Source organism: Podarcis erhardii, assembly GCF_964252035.2.
Source record: "Podarcis erhardii genome assembly, chromosome: 1".
Lineage (NCBI taxonomy): Eukaryota > Metazoa > Chordata > Lepidosauria > Squamata > Lacertidae > Podarcis > Podarcis erhardii.
The window spans coordinates 77,507,973-77,529,627 of NC_138497.1; the positions used below are offsets into that span (position 1 = coordinate 77,507,973).

At 42.3% G+C, this 21,655-nt stretch overlaps 2 protein-coding genes across 5 annotated transcripts in view; one reads left to right on the forward strand and one right to left on the reverse strand.

The window, feature by feature from the left end:
• Positions 1-785: 785 nt before the first annotated feature.
• On the forward strand, positions 786-4,605 carry LOC309352335 (uncharacterized protein). Its single transcript, XM_081880748.1, has 3 exons — positions 786-1,130; positions 2,758-2,860; positions 4,118-4,605. Exons 1-3 carry the CDS (start codon positions 869-871, stop codon positions 4,338-4,340), a joined length of 588 nt encoding a protein of 195 aa, XP_081736874.1. The 5' UTR covers positions 786-868; the 3' UTR covers positions 4,341-4,605.
• Positions 4,606-9,865: 5,260 nt separating this feature from the next.
• AP2A2 (adaptor related protein complex 2 subunit alpha 2) overlaps positions 9,866-21,655 on the reverse strand; it is a 61,573-nt gene continuing 49,783 nt past the window's right edge. For 2 of the 4 annotated variants that reach the window (XM_081880827.1, XM_081880828.1), the window contains 7 exons: positions 20,901-20,983; positions 20,124-20,213; positions 17,441-17,585; positions 17,093-17,209; positions 15,628-15,697; positions 14,195-14,329; positions 9,866-12,233 (listed from right to left, as the gene is read on the reverse strand). In XM_081880827.1, the coding sequence (XP_081736953.1) occupies positions 12,156-12,233; positions 14,195-14,329; positions 15,628-15,697; positions 17,093-17,209; positions 17,441-17,585; positions 20,124-20,213; positions 20,901-20,983 (718 nt within the window). In that variant the 3' untranslated portion in view covers positions 9,866-12,155. Of the gene's footprint in view, positions 12,234-14,194; positions 14,330-15,627; positions 15,698-17,092; positions 17,210-17,440; positions 17,594-20,113; positions 20,214-20,900; positions 20,984-21,655 lie in introns of all 4 variants that reach the window. The other 2 variants (XM_081880826.1, XM_081880829.1) reach the window with 2 other exon arrangements.

The window sequence follows — 21,655 nt, forward strand, 5'->3', positions numbered from 1 at the left end:
CACGCCAAAGACCACTGCAACAGCCTCCACACCATCCACCTCTACGCATCACCCCAAAATCCTAACCACCACAACCCCCTCCACCACGACAGAATCCACTGCGACTAGCACACCAACCCCGACAACCACAACAGCACCCGTGCCCCCCTCCACACCGTCTCCTCCGACGCCGTCCACCACAACCACCACCACCTCGCCCACAACCGTTACCTCCACTTCCACCAGCACTCCAGTACCCACTGCCACAACTCTCACGACTGCTCCCCCTACCAGCACAGAAACGCCCAGCACTCCGGCCACCACAACTCCTGCAACCACCACCGTCCCAGTTACCACGGGTAAGTCTCCTTGGTCGCTCTGCAGCAGCAGCAGCAGCTTACAAGTCTTTCAGGAGCCCTCTCTTGCCAAAGGGGCAGAGGGATTCCCACCTCCAGGTCCCACGTAAGCCAGCCCTCCAAAAAGGGCAAGACTCGTCTGGCTCAGTCATCCGGGATCCTGTTCCTCATGTCCTCGTGTGGCGCCCTGGGCAACCCAAAATCCCAGCCGTGACGGGAGCCCGCCTTTTCCCTCTCCCACCGCCACCTATGTGACTTTGCTCTTTTGTGTTCCAGAAACACCAAAAACCACCACTTCGGTTCCACCACCGGTGCCTACAGGTAAGGGCGCTGAGCGTGCCGAAGGAGCTCTCCTTCTCTCCTTCACCCGTTCCCACCTGTGATCGCCCCCCTTTCACTTGCTTTCTTTCTCCTTTGCAGTCACCACACCTTCGACAACCAGACCGCCAAGCAGCACGCCGAAAACCACGCCAACCACCTCTCCCTCCACCACATCCAGAACCACTGTATCAACACAAACCTCCGCAACTAAGATGCCAAAAACCTCTCCAACTAGTTTGATTTCTACGGCCTCCAGCATGACAACACATTCTCCCATACAAACATCCTCTACTTCAATTCCATTTACATCTACTCTTTCTACTACTCCCATTATTCCGGTCACAAGCAGTTCTCCATTGTCATCCAGTACTAATATCATTAGTATTCCAGTAACTACCCGAACTAGTACTTTGAGTAGTAGTACTCAGTCTTTGAAGACAACCTCCACGTCATATACCTCAACTGTATCTCCTGGTGAGCTTCTATTTCATGGAAATGTTTTTTAGTTGAAATGTGGTTTTAGTATTTCTCCAACTTTTACGTTGACTATAGTCACTGCATCATCATTTTGGAATTTTGTTCTAGATCCCCTCTGCTTCTTTACCATCTGTGCAGATCCACCCCTAATTTTAAACTTTTAGTATCATACAGGATAAATATATTTTCACAGGTCACACTTTTCACAGTATTCTGTGGTACTCCTCATTCAACAATGTTTATAGTTTCTTCTTTTAGGATTAATACTATACTTTCTTTTAAGTTCATTTCTATTTTATTTTTCCTTTTGATCCAGTTTGTTCCCTTTTTTGTTAATTTTTACAAATACCTAGGTAGCTGCCTGTTTAGTTGTACATCTTTTTAGAAGGCACAATCTAACACAATATTTTCCTGGAACAGGAAAGTGCAAAGCAATATTTGTTCTCCATTATGTACACTAGAACTATCATCTTATATGAATCAACACAGAGATATAAATTAAATGGGCCTTATTCCCCTGTATCTGTGTAGCACTGCAGCCTAAAGATCCTTTTGGGGAAAGCATTTGAACGGCTCTGTCCCCATCCAACCGCCAGATCACTTGATTTTCAAACTCATATATTAAAAGAAGGAAAACTTTGGTCTCAATATATTTGATGGTTGGTGACTTTGGATGCAATCCTGAATTCGCAGAATGAACAACTTATTTTCTTTAAATGGACTCAGGATTATACCCATATTATTTTGTTTATGCATGTGTTTGCGTTCCGATATTTTGCTTTTATTTTTTCAGTTACAGGCAGCACCCCTAAAATAACAACTACCACCACAACTTCAAATCATAGGTTACCTAAACTAAATAAATGGTCAAAATGTATAAAAAAAAATCTCCAGTAGCACCTTAGAGGCCTACTAAGTTTGTTCTTGGTATAAGCTTTCGTGTGCATGCACACTTCTTCAGATTTCGTTCATGCACACAAAAGCTTATACCAAGAACAAACTTAGTTGGTTTCTAAGGTGCTACTGGAGAACTTTTTTAATTTTTTAATACATTTCGACTGCATCAGACCAACACAGTTACCTACCTAAATAAATGGTCTAAGTGAAAGTGGTTGCCTTCCTAAGGTTATAGTCACCTGCATACATTTCAATGGGAAAAGCCCATTGAAACCATTGGCACCTTGTTCCAAGAAAAGTATGCTTAGACGTGGGTTGAAGTACAGATAAGTTCTTTGACTTGTGAGCTACCCTTTCACATATGTCAAAATGTTTTAAATGTTCTTTAACAATAAAAATCAAATTAATTCATTTATAATGGTTAAAATAACTGATTTGACAAAATTGTCACCATACATGGATTTACAAACAGCATTAAGGAAGGCCATATACCTGCTCCCATAAGCATGAAAACCTAAAGTAGTACAGACTCTAAAAGGACCATAGCACTCAGCTGAGACTGAACAGGGGATACAACTGATAAAGAAATGCATTATCCCTTTTCACTGGATTCAATATCAGTAGTTTCCAGATGACAGAAAATACCAATCATCTATATTGCCATAAGATGATTCACCACATTTCCAGTGCTGCTTGTATATTAACTGTTTTATTTCATGTCTTTCAGGGAAGTGTGAATCTGTTGAATATGAAGATCAAGTGGTTTACAAGGGTTGTGTTGCAAATGTCACTTTGACTCGCTGCGAAGGAATGTGTCCAACATCATCAAGGTGAGTATGAATCGGTGTCAATTTGGCCAGCCACTATGACTTTTGTCTTATTACATAATCAAAAGTAATAATCTGTAAATATTACCAAAGTCAATTATTTCCATTGCTGTACAGCAGCTAGATATTATATAGTACATTGCATTCCATTATCCTATATTGCATTTCTTTTTTAAGATATAGTATATAACTTGCTTTAACCTAGTGAATGATCGGTTCTGGTACTAATATTCCCAGTTATGGTTCTGCCATTCCTGTCTCAAAATCAAATCCTACAGAGGTACAATTCACATTATTGTTTATTTATTTACAAGATGTGGGACCTCCGTTTAAGAAGTCCTGTTTATGAACGATTCGGTTTATGAACTCCACAAAACCAGAAGTCATGTTCCAGTTTGCGAACTTTACCTTAGTCTGTGAACGGAAGCCGAATAGTAGAAGGGGACTGGTGGCGGGAGGCCTCATTAGGGAAAGCACGCCTCAGTTTAAGAATGGTTTCGGTTTAAACATGGACTTCCGGAACAGTTCGTAAACCGAGGTACCACTGTACCACCTTTCATCAACAAATCCCAGCATAATTTACAACTTGTTAAAACAATCTGGTATCAATAAGTATTATAAATACCACAAAGCAGTACAATGGTGCTTGCAATAGCAGGATGGAGGGCAATAGTATTCTGTTCAACATCTCTTGCTCTTGGTAATTTCTGAGATACTCCAGATCTATAGCTTTGTATCTTCAGGGTTTTGCTGCTGAACAGGGGTGGGGTGACATACCCTCGTGGGTGAACTTCTGGGAAGCCACATGTGAATGATAGGTGGGGCCAAGGCCCCAAATGGCCAGCTTCAAAGCCACACACACAAACACAGAAATCCATACATACACACTCCTAGGACCTTCTCCCAGATGAAGGGTATTTTTATCCCCAAACGCTCCACTGCCCTGCCCCTCACCCACCTGGCAGGTGGAGATGCTGCTGCTGTTGGGAGGTGAGCAACAAGGCGTCCCCCCCCCCTCATTGGCTACTCCTGAGAATGGCAGGGAGCGAGGCTAAATTGTGCAACCCCCTCACTTCTGCTTTAAAAATGTGCAGTTGGCTCATGTGACACCCCCTGTTAAACCTGCAAGAACTGCCAACTGTTTTTAAAGTTTGATGTTTTATTATGTTTTTATATTTTGCTGGAGGCCATCCAGCCAGATGGGCAGGGTATTATTATTATTATTATTAATATTAATATTAATATTCCTCTCTTTCACAGGCTAAATGTTGACAAGATGATGGTACACACAGAGTGTGGGTGCTGCATGCCACTCACACTCTACAAGAAGGAGCTGGTGATGCCTTGTCCAGACCCAGAGAACCCACATATGCCACTTGTTACAGAAATCATCCTATTTGGTGGCTGTGTATGCAACTACAATGGATGTACACATGAGGCAGACTCAGCTTCCTCAACCGTAAAAGGATTGTTTAGAAAATAATGATCGGTTATTACTTACTTTGCAAAAAGACATTTGACACTCAACATCCCTTCGTTCATATGGATTTATCCAAGCTTTGGGAAGGCTGGCAGAGTATACTTCCAAGAAGACTGGTACTGATAACATCCTTGGCTAATTTATTCATCATTTCGGATGGAATAAATATCTGCCTTGCTCAGAAAGTTTCCACCAAGCAACGTCTACCGGACTATGTATTGTAAAATAGTTAAATAGGTTTAATAAAGAGTTTAGTTGGTCATTCTCATTTTCAGTGGCGAGTAATTAATGAGCATACTCCTGTATATCGGCATTCCCTAATCTGATGGCCAAAAGTCAGGGGTGTTGGGAGTTGTAGTCTAAAACAGCTGGGTGGTATCAAGCTGCTGTGTGCTACTAAGCAAACTCATTCTTTGGGCATGGATCCTCCATAGCCAAAACAGCACCATCCCTACACAAGAGAGAGAGGTATCATCAGGTTCAGGAAGTACAAAGGAGCTATAGAAAAAATGTAGGCGGTGCTGAGGAGACCTTAAAAATACCTCCGTAAAGACTGAGCATGTTCAGTCAACATGGAATGCTGACTGATGAGTTGTGCATAAATCTGGAGGGAAGCAAGTAATGGAACAAACTATCCTAGAAAAGGGCACAGCGTCTGGTTGGCTGGAATCCTGAACAGGAGCATGCCACACGGCACCATTTTTCTGAAGGTGCTACTGAATCTTGGAATGTTCATCTATGCCATAATGCCAGTTTCTCTAACAAACACTCAATAGACACTATTAAGTGGCAAAAATAGAAAAAGCAGTCAGGTTCAGAGGAGGAGAACCAGTATGGCTTCAAAGACTACATGAAGATGCACGCCGATGGAGAAAGGGATTGTAAACTACAGCATGCAAAGTGGGTGGGGAGATGGATGGAGGGGTGGATGGATGGATTATTTATTTATTTAACCACCCCTCCTCCCAAGATCCCATGACGGTTCACAACATAAAATTACAAAATGAGAATACAAAATACATAACCAATAATTCCCCTTCACACAAACACAATTAAAAAATCCATAGACTGTTAATCAGCTGAACACCCAGTACTGAAAGATATGTAATGAAGGTGCTTTATAGGTCAAAACCAGCACTTTGTATTGGGCCTGGAAACTAATTGGTAGCCAGTGCAGTTGGGCCAGGATCGGTGTAATATTCTCAAACCATCTAGCTCCAGTGAACAACCTGGCCACTGAATTCTGCACCAGCTGAAGTTTCCGAACTGTCTTCAGAGGCAGCCCTGCATATAATTTGCTTCAGTTTTTGGCTCTCATCCAGTCCGTTACTGAGGCAAGACAGCAGTCCAGCACATCGACTGCCTCACCTGCAGATGTAAAGGAGTAGAGAGCTGTGTGTCATCAGCATATTACTGACAACATACTCCCAAACTCCAGATAACCACACTCAGCAGTTTCATGTAGATGTTAAACAGCACAGGGGATAAAATCAAACCCTGAGGAACCCCACACTGAAGGCTCCATGGGGCCAAAGAGCACGCCCTAAGCATCACCCTCTGGAAACAACTATCCAGGTATGAATGATTACATATGAATGCACTCCTATGGGATATTGTGGAAGCATGTAATGTTAGGATAGCAATTCATGCAGGTCATGAATTAAGTGGAGGCACTTGGCTCATACCTTATCACAACAGATAAACAGATTAGGCTAAGATGCTTGTCCTAGATTTTAAGGGGCTTTGGCCTTAAGTGCAGATTGGTTTAGACGAAGTTGTGTATAAGGTTTCAGCACTTTATAAGAAATGGTTTCGTGGTTACATTTGCTTAAAGGCATATATTTCTCCCTCACAGTTTTCAGTGTGTTTGATGAATTAGCAATAAAAAGTGTTCAATAGATTGCCAATAAAGTCAGGATGCATCAAAACACGAATCGTGTCCCCATATTATTTTATAGAGGTGGGGATAGAGGAGCAACTCTAAAGTTGTGCTTTCTTGATCAAGGACCAATATTCCAAGTCATGCATACAGAGTGATTGTCTGACAAGTTGAAAGCAGCCTACCTCTCAATATCTTCCATAGAGGTCCACATCAGGGCTGATTCCATGCTGTGTTTATTTCACTGTGTTAACCTAAACCTAAGTTGGGGGTGAAAGCAGAATAAACTAATCTTAACAAAGAGCAATAATATTGCCACCATTACAAAATTGGAAGCTGCCCAGCATACCTGTGGATTTGGGGTGGGATCGCCTGAAGTTGCCTTCAAAATGACCGGATCATACAGTGGTGAAACAAAATGTGCCACAAAAGACCCCTCATAAAACGAGAACCAGCTTCTGGGCAAGTTGTGACATTAACGGCTATATCTATGGAAGATCCCAGGTTCAATGCATGGCCTCTCCAGGTAAGGGTGAGAGAGAGAGAGCACCTGCCAGGTAGTGTGGACAGCAGACCAATCAGCTAGATAAAGCAATGGTTGGACTCTGGATAAGGCAGATTCCTATGTTCATATTGAACAAGGCAAATGTTTTGCAATCTTAGCAATGAGACACGAGAGCTGTACTGTTATGGGCAATGACCTCTTCCAAATCACATACATTTACACGTGGCTAACGAATGCACACAGAGTACTATTGATCCAAGAAAATCTGTATACAGTGGTGCCCCACAAATCGAATGCCTCGCAAGACGAAAAACTCGCTAGACGAAAGAGTTTTCCGTTTTTGAGGTGCCTCGCAAGTCGAATTTCCCTATGGGTTTGCTTTGCAAGACGAAAACGTCTTGCGAGTTCTTGCAAGTTTTTTCCCTTTTCGGCCCCTTTTTCTAAGCCGCTAAGCCGCTAATAGCCGCTAAGCCGCTAATAGCACTAATCCACTAAGCCACTAATGGCCGTGCTTCGCAAGACGAAAAAACCGCTAGACGAAGAGACTCGCGGAACGAATTATTTTCGTCTTGCGAGGCACCATTGTACAGTATTTGGTTGATACAGAGAGGGCTGAGATCACCTGCAGTGTGTTAACGTCCATCTTTCCTTAAAATGCTTCATGCATTTTACCTTTTCTCATTTTAATAATAAATAATTTATTATTTATACCCCACCCATCTGGCTGGGCTTCCCCAGCCACTCTGGGCGGCTCCCAACAGAATATTAAAAACACGATAAAACATCAAACATTAAAAACTTCCCTAAACAGGGCTGCCTTCTTATGTCTACTAAACATCAGATAGTTGTTTATTTCCTTGACATATTATGGGAGGGTATTCCACAGGGTGGGTGCCACTACCAAGAAGGCCCTCTGCCTGGTTCCCTGTAACTTCGCTTCTCGCAGTGAGGGAACCGCCAGAAGGCCCTCAGAGCTGGACCTCAGGGCTGAACGATGGAGGTGGAGACGCTCCTTCATTTTAAAAGCCAACTCCACTATGACACACTTTAAAGCCTATAGGCAATGCCACTACCCAAGTGATAATATCACCATAACAAACCAAAAGGGGCATCTTAAGCTTGTGTGAGAAGGACAGGACGTGCGACACATACTTTTGCTAGAACAGAACAAGGGGAAGGAAGATCAGTTAGGATTGACTATGGAATCAACTTTCTATGCTGAGAAAGTATTTATAAACAAACATCTTCAGGTGACAAACCTTATTCCAAGGGAACTACTCCTAACCAAGGCTGCTTGAGAGTCCTCAGTAAGGCCTGAAATTATACTGCTCCTCAGGGCCTTTTTCAGCCGGAACTCTCTGGAACTCAGTTCTGACACCTCTCAGGTGGACGCCATTGCTATTCTAAGAGAATGAAGGAGGCATTCATGGTGAGTTCTGGCACCTTTTTCTAGAAAAATAGCACTGCTGCTCCTTTAATTCTTAACCCTACTTTTCAGCTTCACTTCCTGCTTCCTGTTTGGCCCTCCATTCAGTACAGTGGTACCTCGGGTTAAGAACTTAATTTGTTCTGGAGGTCCGTTCTTAATCTGAAACTGTTCCTAACCTGAGGTACCACTTTAGCTAATGGGGCCTCCCGCTTGCCGCTGCACTGCCACCATGTGTACCCGAGGTACTATTTCTGGGTTTGCGGAGTCTGTAACCTGAAGCGTCTGTAACCCGAGGTATCACTGTAAAACACAGCTTGTCGTTTGTGGACCTTGCAAGTTATTTTATAGTTGCAATATTTTCTTCTTTAAACAGCCATGTGTACAGTGGTGCCCCGCAAGATGAACGCCTCGCAAGACAGAAAACCCGCTAGACGAAAGGGTTTTCCGTTTTGGAGGCGCTTCGCAAAACGAATCTCCCTATGGGCTTGCTTCGCAAGATGAAAATGTCTTGCGAGTTCCTGCGGGTTTCCCCCCCTTTTTTCCCCCTTTTCCTAAGCCCTAAGCCGCTTATCAGCTGATCCGCTAAAAGCCGTTAAACCGCTAATAGCGCTAATCCGCTAAGCTGTCAATGGGCTTGCTTCGCAAGATGAAAAAACCGCTAGAAGAGCCTCACGGAACGGATTAATTTCATCTTGCGAGGCACCACTGTATCTGCTAATTGTCAAATCGCCATTTTCTAAATCCTAGATGCTTCTGACCTCAGACAGAACATTATGGCTTATATTAGCCTCATCTGCCATCAGCATTCAATCACTCCTGGAAGCTTGCAAATCCTTGTCAGGTTGTGGGCTTTTCTCCTAATTCAAACTTCTATACTTCTACATACCCAGGCAGCCTCTCTAGTAAACTATGGTACTACCTTATTTTTGGATGCTCTCATTTTGCCATGGGACACTATTATTTATTTATTTTTATTTTTATTATAGCAGAGGTGCTTCACTAAAGCCTAACAGCTACTCATTCATTACATTACATGCCCTGCAGTTCTACTTCTGACAAGCCAAGGAGTGGTCCTGAGACTTGCATGTGCCCTGCCCCCAACTCTTAACACTACTAGAAGTAGGTAAAGCACAGATTCATGTGAGCTTCATTTCTGTCATTAGATCAGAAAAAATGTGAGCCAGGAAACACTAATGCAGGGAGCCCAAGAGGCTAATGTCTTCACCCAACCTCACTCTAAGCAGATCCCTAAGACCAGGAGAAGAAAACATAAAATAAAAAGGGAATAGCTTGGGGGGAAATGAGTGATAAAATAATAATAAATCACATATTTAGCTGGAAGGCGCTGAGTTATGAGTTTGCTGGCTGGGAAACACTCAAAAGTACTCTGCTTCAGTGGTCAAGAGGACTGGAGAGTTGCAATAAATAAATCAGGGCCAAAGTCTTTGTCCTATGCAATCAGGCTTTCATTTCCTATGCACAGTAGGTGGTATGTTTTGTATTTATCTAAATCATAATTCTGAATGCTGACTATAAAATGAAATTTTCACATTTGTTAGCCCTACTAGGTAGGAAAAGAAGTCATGCTCTGGGAATGAAAAAAAGAAAGGAATTTTTACTTTTCTAGCCATTTATTTTTTTCCATTAAAGATAACATGATTAGTTTTTTCATATTTTCAATTTTTTTACAGTCATAATAATCAAAGCCCACCATATAAGCTTGTGGTTTTTATTTTTTTTTACAAGTGAGATGACTACACATTACATATTGGAGTGTAGGCCTAAAAGTGCACAATATTTTGTCTTCCTGTTCAGGTATTTTCACATGTCAACAAAACAAATACTGTACCTTAATTACTAATACTGCTTTAGCCACAGAAACTGTTAACTTCTGCTTGAGATGGAGGAGGACACACAACTTTGGTAAATCAAGGTCATTTATCCCAATAAAGAGAAACTTTTTAAAAAAAAAAAAAGTTTTCTTCAAAACAATGCCTATATGGCTCATATCAGAGGTGAAGTCTTGCATAAAGTTTGATTACTCATATATACAGTTGGTCATTGAGCCACCTATATTTAGAGTCCTTTTTCTCTATGAATGATATCCAATGTTAGTCATACTCTGAGAAAATCCACTGAAGTCAATGGACTTATCTAAGAAGTCCATTAATTCCACATGGCCTACCCTGAGTATAATTTAGTTAAATATCACCCTTTGTGGATAAAACCACATTTATTTGCAAAAATTACACAAGTGAACAGTACACAAAAACAGTGTATTAAGGTGGAATTAAAAAGGAGACAAACTATGCTTCCAGTGGGACGGATCTATGTTAAAAATGAGATGGCCATTCTTCCCAGCATCTGCAATAAGACACACTTCAGAACACCTCTGAATGCTTAATACCATTTACAGTAGTGTAATCACAGTAATGCAATGGGCCTGTCATAATGACAACTCCTAAAAATTTCCCCAGTGATAGGAGAATGCAAGAGTTACTGTTTTATTATTTTACCAGGTTACACACCAGGTAGTTCCATACAATGTGCTTCAATATAACTCATCAAATTTGATTGGAGAAGTTGGTCAATATGTTTCTGATCCAATAGCCACATTAAGAAGGAAAGTGGATTTTCAGTTTTTAATAAGTTAATTCCAGACACTGGGACAGAGTAAGCTGTGTTGTTATTTGTTAAAAAGCCTCATAACTCAAGCAGCAACTGTCACTTGTAATCAGACAACGTTGTAGCTTATTTCACTTTTTTAATTTTTGCATTGCCCTCATATATAATTGTAGTCATAAATTACTTCTTAAGGAGCTCTTCAGAGGTGTGTAACGGTAGTCAGCTTAACGATCATTCTACTTCTGTCAAAGAAGATACCAGTTCCACAGCATGTTCCACAAATGCATAGATCTTACCAAACTACAGGTGCCATTACTGCACTTTTTGAAAACAGGACTCTCAAGTTCTAGACCAAAAGTGTTCTGGTGACATGACAGCAATCAGCTTCCTAACCATCATACTTGCAGAATCCCACAGTGTATTTCAAATCTGAATAGGCTAAACTCTCCCTGATCAGAGCTAGTGGCTATCCCTATGATTCAGAAGATGTTAAATGGGGGAAAAAACTTTTTTTTTGTTTTGTTAAACTGAAAAGTGCGTGGGGGGGGGTCAGGAATACCGATGCCTTGGGCCCCATGGAAAGTCTTAGGTAAAAGAATACTTCAAGTGATTTCTTAATTTAAATTCAAAGTGTACTGATGTTTAGATGATCAACCAGAGCTTTGGAAAAAACCAACAACAACATGTTGTACCCAAGAACCCAATGTGGTTTTCTTATCTTATCATGATGATAACTCTTTGGTAGTTCAGAACTTGGAGAAAAGTGGAGGGCTGGGATTTAAAGGAAGTCATTTGAGGATATTAAAATATGAATCAGAATATGTGCTTATGCCTCCAAATGTTCTTTACAAAGCAAATACTTATAGCCATCTTCAGATGTATCTAGATCCTTTAAAAAGGACATGGGGTAACATTCAATAGAGCAGGAATGGAATCTAGCCCTCTCTGCACACCAACTTCTCTTTCATACTTTTTTTTCTTCTTCTAGCATGCCTCTAGCAATTTACAGTGGCATTTCCAGCGAAACTTTTTCATTTAGTTGGGATTAACCATACCTGAAGTGAATTTTAATAAAAGAACTCCTGCCAAAAATATATGAAGCACAGTTGAGTTGAGACACACAAGACCTCCCACACACATACAAGACCTCCCAGCTTCTTTGCACCAAAAATCTAAGAGTCATTTTATTTTATTTTTCACATTTAAGTAATTTTATGTTGCACATATCATTTGTTTCACATAAAAAGGGACAGGTCCTTTAAGGCAGGGATGTGAATGGGGTGGCAATTATTTTTGCAGACACTGGTGTACAAAACATTTTTGGAGCAGGACATGGACAATGGCAGAAATGGAGAATCAGAAGGGGTTGCATATTATGGCTCAGAACTGTTCCGAAAGTAATTCACATAACCTTCGGGACACCGTTTCTTTACTTGTCCGTAGTGTTAATCTGTACATCTGGAAAAGAACAGAAGAACAACTTTTCAGTGGCTGCCCCCCAAAAAACCCCACCCCAACACATTTATACAGGTAAGATCTGAATGGAAGTGAACAGTGGCTGATGGTGTACATTTAAAAACACAACATCTTTGCAACATTTAATTATTTATGTCCTATTTGTGGCCTTTTCCTCATCAACTTTCTAAAGACAGTTTTGGACCACAGGCTGGCTGGGCAAACGGGGCTCTCCTTAGGTTCTCAGCAGGGGTGTCATCTAGGACCTCCCCCCCCCCAAAAGCATCACTTTCCAGCGAGGCCCAAATGAGATGCCAGGATATTTTTGGTGCCCAAGAGGGCTGATCCCATGAATGCAACATTCAGTAATATTGCAGACACATCTAATGAAGGTGTTTCACTCACTGAGAGATAACCAAAGATGTAGCTAAGAACCAGTGCCAGAATTTGCCTATTGCCCCTTCTACCTCCCCCCCCCCCATCTCTTTTGCATCATGTATTTGGTATTGCAAGCCTTAGGACAAAGACTGTTCCATGACTAATCTTTGTAAGCTGCTCTGGGAATTTTTTTAGGCTGGAGGATGGGGTATAAACACCAATAGTGTCATTACATAGTTTAGTCACCAGGTGGCAGTGGACTGAGATGTATCTGTGTGGAATTAAGGAGTTTCCTTGTTTAAGAGAGGACAGACAATAAAAAATTTTGTCTGGCTTCCTAGCTGGTGTGTCTCCAAAATCTTCCAAGGCAAGTATAAACTGGTGCATCATTACCACTTGGCTTAGTTCCCACCACTCACAAAATGACATAAGAGTCATGCCATCCTTAGACCGTGAAAAAAGTAGAGCTTTTTGGAGTAGCAGTGCTGTACGTTTTAGTACAACAGCATTTTTAAATAATCCAGTTATCCTTTAGAACGGAAAATGAAGTATACTTTGGGCTGCACATAAGCATAAGGGGGGGGGGGGGGTAAGAAACAGCTTCCACAAAGGTATCACACAAGCAAATAAGCTCCCTACATAAGGGCAAGAAGAAAGTGCTAAAAGATGTATGAGCATATAGAGAACATCCCACTAGCTGCTGCTACTGAGAGAAGCTGGCAGAAGGGTGCTCATCCTACCCCTTGAGGCAAATGAACCTGAGAAACATGGTGACATGGGAAGCTGCCTCATAAACAGATCATTGGTCTAACTAGCTCAGTACTGCCTACACTGACTAGCAACCGCACACCAGGATTTCTGACAAGTGTTCCACTACCTGGAGATGCCAGCGATTGAACCAGGCATCTTCTGCCTATAAGGCATGTGCTCTGTGGCCCTTTACTTTTAGAGCTCTAGAGCAGGGGTCAGCAAACGTTTTCAGCAGGGGGGCCGGTCCACTGTCCCTCAGACCTTGTGGGGGGCCGGACTATATTTTTTTGGGGGGGGTGAACGAATTCCTATGCACCACAAATAGCCCAGAGATGCATTTTAAATAAAAGGACACATTCTACTCATGTAAAAACACCGCTGATTCCCGGACCGTCCACAGGCCGGATTGATAAGGCAACTGGGCTGGATCTGGCCCCTGGGCCTTAGTTTGCCTACCCATGCTCTAGAATGTTCTAGGTGCAGACCTGCATGTGGCACTGCACACAGGCAAATTAGTCACAGCAAAGTGGTTTTTACCACTTGTCTGGCAGGTATTATTTCCAAAGCAGGGTCTCAAAAGAATGCATTATGTCTTATGTTAACCAAGGAAGCAGAATAATTGCACAGCTGCTGGAACCATAGAACAGCCGCAAGATATTTCACTCTGTCTTAGCTGATTGTTCCTAGAAAACAGCCTCAGACATAATATTGGCTGATGCACATTAGAGTCACAGAAGTGGGCATAGTAAAACTATGTGGTATATTTTAAAAAAATCTCTTCCGTTTTGCTCTTCTACACTTTCAAAACATTCAGCAAGTAAACAAGAAGCCGTTACCTGTGCCTGCAGGTTGGGTTCAAGACGCATCAAACATCCAATCTGGAATGATTTTGTGTGGATTATGCCTGCTCCGACAAAGTTAGCAGGATTGGGATCTACTTCTTCCAGTAAAGCTGTGCCAAAGCCAATAATCTGCCAAAGGAAAGCCAAAAAGGGGATTTGAACCAGAGACCAGGAAAAAGAAAGAACAGGTGGTGAGAAAGGAAGGAAAGGGGCCTTACAAAAGATGGGCTTGATCAACATGCTGAACACTCAGCAGGTCAAATGGTGGTCAACAACCTTCATGCAGCCTCTCACAACCAGACTCTTAGGTTACAGGACTACAGTGTTTGAACTAGGACTCCACAGATACATTCTTGCAGGAATGTCTCCAATTATAGTGGGAGCAGTGGTTCTTGCACTAGATTTCCCCCAAAATGCCTTGTATTGGACTCCTTGCATGCTTTAAGAATGGGTTATTTAAGTTTCAAGAACTCAGCTGCTTTGATTGCTGGCTACAACTCATGAGGCTCCTACCTACAAGAAGCAGACAATAGACAGACATCTGGAAGAACCACCCTACAAAGTCTAGGCCAGGCTTCCTCAACCTCAGCCCTCCAGATGTTTTTGGCCTACAACTCCCATCATCCCTAGCTAGCAGGACCAGTGGTCAGGGATGATGGGAATTGTAGTCTCAAAACATCTGGAGGGCCAAGGTTGAGAAAGCCTGGTCTAGGCACAAACAAGCCTTTGTGCTCTGAAAGGAACTGGTAACATTTGGCAGTTTACATTTCATGTACTTCCCCCTACCCCATGATTTTCTCACATTAGGCATAGATACCTGCAGGAAGAAAGCCTATTTATTATGTGCAGGTCTCTATGTGCCGAACATTCCCAGAACTTAGCACCCCAACTGCACATAGGCCTCTCCACTGCAAATATCCATACCTCAGTTGTGTGTGTAAGTGGGCTTCTATGTAGATAAAATTTCCTGTAAGCTCCAGATTCCTCTTTTGTCAGAAATGAGCAGTACTCAGAGAAAAGGCTCACAGTTGTCCATGGAATGATATCCCGAATCCAAAGCTCATGTCCTTTTGAGGGGCTAGGAAAAGAGCTTTTTTTATTCTTATTTGCCCAGAACTTTAAAAAATACAATTTAAACTGGGTTTGATTCTGCTGCAGTGTGTGTGTTTTTTTACATGCATTTACATTTTTGTTTTAACATTGTTTGACACATTTTATTTTATTGCAGATTATTTTTATTGTTTTTCTGGCAAAGCACCCTGGGAGCAACAGCAATGAAGTGTGCAGGTTATAAATGCCCAAGTAGCAGTGGTGATAACAATCTCAATCGTGGGATCATCCATCACCTTGTCATGGTGAGTAATCTTACTTGGCTACGAGTGATAGCCAAAGAAGAAGAAGAATGGTAACAACCACCTGCTACGCACCTTTGCCTTTGTAATTTCGGTATCCATTGGATGGTTTGCTTTAAAGATGTTCTGCACTTCCTGTTGAGGGCTGCAAAGTAACACCAAGGTTAAAGTAGTTAACATTTGCTTTGGTTTTAACAGTACAAACATGAGAGAGTTAGGCAGCATTTCATACAGAACTAACAAATTAGGGGTGGTTAAAACTGAACCTATAAAAATTGAGGCTTGAAGCAGTTTTTCCCTGCAGGGTTAGATCAGGTTCCTCCTGCCTTCACAAAAAGGACATCAGCCAGGCAATGAACCAAATACTGATTCAGCAGTCTGTTTTGCCTCCCTCCCTCCTTCCACCCAACCACCCACCCGCAATTCAGGTAGGCTGCCCACTTTTTAAAAACCAACTAAAATGTTAAATTTACATGTAAACTTATCAAGCAGGACCAGTTTTTAATACACTGCAAAATTACCCCAGGGGATTGGGGAGAGGGAAAGATATGGATCATTATCAATTACTGACAGGAACATTCAGCAGATGGTAATTGACACACATGCCCTGGTGACACCCAAACTGGATAACTGGAACATGCTCTGCATAGAGTGTCCTCTGAAACCCTTTTGGAAATTTAAACTGGTGCAAAATGGTTTCTGGAATCTACTTTACTGATCACCTCCCTCCAGTTTTGTTGCAGTGGCTCCCAGTGTTTTCCCAAGAACAATTCAGGCTGCTGGTTCTTGCCTACAAAGCCCTAAACCATTGATGAGGAAGCTGTGGCCCTCCAGATGTTGTAGACTCCTGCCATTCCTGACTACTGGCCATTCTGGGTGGTCCAAAGAAAAGTCCAACAACATCTAGAGGACCACAACCCCCACTCACCTCAGCCCTAAACTGTTTTGGAACAGGATATCTGAAGGTCTGCCTCCTCCCATATGATCCTGATCACCTGCTGAATTCAACACTGGAGGTCCTGCTATATGTTCCAACATTTTCTGGAGCACAGTTGGTTGGGATACTTTTATACTGCAGCACCCAGATCATGGAACTCTCATCCTTATAAGCTTCAGGCACGTTACTCTGCTGAACTTTTGATTTCATTTAATGTTTCTCTCTATCTCTCTGATTTAAAAACTCATCTTATCTATATACTATTTTTTAGTGATTGTGGAAATGCTTTTATCAATGTTTAGTAATTTTATATGTTGCTTTGGATTTATTTATGAAGAACAGGAGGGTTAAAAATAAATAAATAAAAGAAATGTATTGTGCACAGCTAGCTGTGGAAAAATGCAGGACCTGTCCTTCTCCAGTTCAATCCTGCAGAGCCATTAGTACAAAGGAGGTCAATGTTCTTCTACATCAGCTTGACTGATGAAATAATTTACACCTTCATACACCCCTGGAAGGGTTCAAGTTAATGGGTAGGCACCACCAAACTAAAGCAACACAGCATGTGCCATTAATGGCTGTGCAGGATCTGAACCATCTTACCTGCTTAGCTGCTTCCACCTCTGGAAGAAGTCTTGAGCGGCCATTTCTGTAGGCTGGAAAAATTTGTTCAGTGTGATGGGAAGCTTCACAGAAATGTTTTGCAACGTTCCTCCATATCTGAAACATGCAAACAGCAACAATTTAAACCTTTGAGAACCTTTGAGCATTAGGAAACAGTTGCCACAGGTTGTTGTTTTTTAAGTCTTCAAAGCATATAGACACAGGTGTCTGTCAAATTAAAACTCCACCCCAAAATGTGGTTCCGCGCCCCAATCGTTTGGTTTCATTTGTTTAGAAGGCAGTCCTTACTTAAACCCAACACATATAGACCCAAATTAAGAGTTGTACCTGAACTGAATATTTAGGGCTGGTGCTTCCATGAAGTCCGATATGCACTCAATGTTTACTATCTGCTGCACCTGAGCACCTCCCTCCACAGTGGGATCAACTGGTTTCGTCTGCAAATTCAGGCGTGGCAGGTTAAGGAAACAGGCTATTTGGCTAACTTAATATTGGGAAAACAAAACAAATTCCCTCCAGTAGCACCTTAAAGACCAACTAAGTCAGTTCTTGGTATGAGCTTTCGTGTGCATGCACACTTCTTCAGATACACTGAAACAGAAGTTTCCAGACCCTTCTATATAGTGAGAAGGTGGGGAGGGGTATTACTCAGAAGGGTGGTGGGAATGGGTGATTGGCAGATAGCTGTGATGAGCCTGTTGACGACTCTTAACGACTGCAATAGGTCTTACAGGAAAAAGCAAGGGGTGAAAAGGTGAAAAATGGCTTTGTCATGTATAATGAGATAAGAATCCAAGGTCTTTGTTCAGACCAGGTTTCTCCATGGTTTTAAGTTTGGTGATAAGTTGTAATTCAGCAGCTTCTCGTTCCAGTCTATTTCTGAAATTCCTTTGTAGTAAAACAGCTACTTTGAGATCTTGTATAGAATGTCCTGGGAGATTGAAGTGTTCTCCTACTGGTTTCTCTGCCTTGTGATTCCTGATGTCCGATTTATGTCCGTTTATTCTTTGGCGTAAGGTCTGGCCTCTTTGTCCAATATAGAGAGCTGAAGGACACTGTTGGCATTTTATGGCATACACAATGTTAGACGATGAGCGGACATAAATTGGACATCAGGAATCACAAGGCAGAGAAACCAGTAGGAGAACACTTCAATCTCCCAGGACATTCTATACAAGATCTCAAAGTAGCTGTTTTACTACAAAGGAATTTCAGAAATAGACTGGAAAGAGAAGCTGCTGAATTACAACTTATCACCAAACTTAAAACCATGGAGAAACCTGGTCTGAACAAAGACCTTGGATTCTTATCTCATTATACATGACAAAGCCATTTTTCACCTTTTCACCCCTTGCTTTTTCCTGTAAGACCTATTGCAGTCGTTAAGAGTCGTCAACAGGCTCATCACAGCTATCTGCCAATCACCCATTCCCACCACCCTTCTGAGTAATACCCCTCCCCACCTTCTCACTATATAGAAGGGTCTGGAAACTTCTGTTTCAGTGTATCTGAAGAAGTGTGCATGCACACGAAAGCTCATACCAAGAACTGACTTAGTTGGTCTTTAAGGTGCTACTGGAGGGAATTTGTTTTGTTTTGACTATGGCAGACCAACACGGCTACCTATCTGTAACTTAATATTGGGAAAGTGCTGCCATAAAGTCACAAATAACCAAACTAAAACATGAGACATTGATTACAAAAATGTGATTTAAGTGCATTGGGGGGGGGATGCAAATAAATAACAGCCGCAAGGGAGCCTGAGCAGCACCAGAACTGCACGGGGTGGCAGGAGTGAATTTTCATAGGTTCGTGGAGTAGAAAGGGACATGGGAGTCATCTAAGCCCAACCCCCTGCTCCTTCCAGGATGCAACCACAGCATCTCAGGACCCAGACAGATGACCATTAAGCCATTGTTTAAACAGCTCCAGAGGAGGAGATCCCATCACCTCCCAGGGAAGCCTTCTGCACTGTTGAATATATAGTTCTTGGGATTAGAAAGTTTCTCTTTAAATGGTTTAGCCAAAATCTGTTTCCCTGCCATTTCCAATCATTGGCTCTAGTCCGGCTCTCCAGAGCAGCAGAAAGCAAGCCTGTTCCATCTTTGGTGCAACAGCCCGTCAGGTATTTGAAAGCACCTCATCTTCAAATGGAAAAACCAGGCATGCACCTTACTCACGCACCCTGCTCTTTGCATCAAGAGGGAAGCCCCCTGACACAAACAACAGTTTGAGGAGTGCATTTTGCCAGAATCACAGCAGTGGATAGGAAACATCATCTCTATCTCCTGAACTCCCCATGGTGCTCACGATCCCCTGCAGCAGGTATTTAATATTTTTCCCAAAATGCATATTAAATTGCATTCATAATAATAATAACATACAGGTATTTTAGAATCTAAAAAAAAGTCAGGTTTGCATGACAGCTATCTTCAAGAGTAACCTGACAACATTTGAGAGACAGAACATTTTGGGGGATCCCTTGACACTAGAGGGGCAGCCACACCCCATAAACATTGTCATTTAAACAAATAATTTAAAACCAAGGAACTCTGCCTGCATAATGCCTACTACAGTGGTACCTCTGGTTACGAACTTAATTCATTCCGGAGGTCCGTTCTTAACCTGAAACCGTTAACTGAGGTACCACTTTTGCTAATGGGGCCTCCCACTGCCGCCACACGATTTCTGTTCTCATCCTGAGGTAAAGTTCTTAACCCGAGGTACTACTTCTGGGTTAGCGGAGTCTGTAGCCCGAAGTGTTTGTAACTCAAGGTACCACTGTAAAGAGAAGGGATTTTCTTTTCTAGGTCAAACACAGAACCAGTCTACCTTCCTGACATGATTATCCTTAAATCACCTTTCCCTATATTGTGGTCCCCCAAGAAATGCAATGAACACTTCTGCCCAATGTTCTCCAATTCTTCCTACTGAACTGCAGTCCCTGCAGCATACAGTCTGATTCCTGCGCTTAAGAACAATGTTTATATTTCAGGTGACAAAAGGATATTAGCCTGGAGTTCATCTGAACAGATTAGCGCTGAAGTAAAATTCAAAAATTGTGTTGAAGTCTTGTTCCCATAAAATATGAACATCCGACCTGCAAAGAAACAAGGCAACACTTATGAGTGTTTTATTTAAACCACCACCCAAGCCTACTTAAGCTTGAAAAGGAATTAATTAACATATTTTTCGCCCTATAGGATGCACTTTTTCCCCTCCAAAAATGAAGGGGGAATGTGTGTGTTCGTCCTATGGGGCGAATGCAGGCTTTTGCTGAAGCCTGGAGAGCGAGAGGGGTCGGTGCGCACCGACCCCTCTCGCTCTCCAGGCTTTAGGAAGCTCTGTGCAACCCTCGGGAGCCTGGCGCGAGGGTTGCGCAGAGCTGCCTGCATTCCGAAGCCTGGGGCGCGCTGAAAAGCGTGCCCGGGCTTCGCACAGCTCTCGGTAAGCCTGGGGAGACTGGCGCGACTTCCCGCCGGGCTCCCTAGGCTTGCGGACAGCAGGCTGTTCTGGGGGCTGGGGTCGGGGGAAGCTCAGGCTTCCCCCGCGCCAGCCCCGCGCCTGGGGGGGGGGGAATGAATTTTTTTTCTTTATTCCCCCCCCAAAAAAAAACCAGGTGCGTCCTATGGGGCAAAAAATATGGTATAATATGCAGGGCTTTTCTTACATTCTCACAAAGGCCCAGCAATATTTCATAAGGGGCCCAAACATGACACTTCTTACAAAAACAGGACCTAAGGCAATACTGTAGAATGCAGTTTATCATAACCTGTGTTGTTCTTACCCAGGTTCTGCCGAAATTCAGATTTCAAACCAATCTGTAGCAACTGATTCTCAAATAAGACTCCATTATTTTTGCAAACAAACCTAGAAAGAGAGAAGCAGGCACAATATAGGAATTATGTTTTAGATAAAACACATATTGTTACCAACTGCTTTAGATAGAAAGGATGCAGACAGACATCTGTGCACCCAGGAGTATTAGAAGAAGTCAAGAAGAAGCAAGAACCAAGATAGAATCAAAATCAAGAAGTAAGCTGTAGGTCAAATAGTCCTTGCAAAATTTGCTTTATTCCTCAACTATTCCAAGCTGCCCCAATCACAGAAACATTGGGGGGAAGGGTTAAGGAGCCACAACATCCATGCTTTGAGGACTGGGCAACTGGTAGGAGCAAAAGACTGAAGTTTGAAAGAAATGACAATATCCCCTAGGGCATCTTAGAAACATTAAAATGGCACATCACTTGCTTGGTGCCATTCTAAGTATTAACTATTGCCAAGTTGGGGTAGGCATGGTGTTTTCTCTCCCAGCTATGACTAATTAGCTCAGGCTTCAAACATCAATTACCTACCAACGCAATGAATCGGAAGACAGACAGCAATGCATTATGAAGAGCTTTAGATTATGGTGGTTGCCAAATTGTGGTTGCCCAAGGCAAATGGTTTTTTTAAAATGTTTTGGAATTTTATGTATTAGGTAAATTATGTGGGTTAGACCAATGGGAGAAACAGTACAAACTAGCTATGGGTCTGGAGATC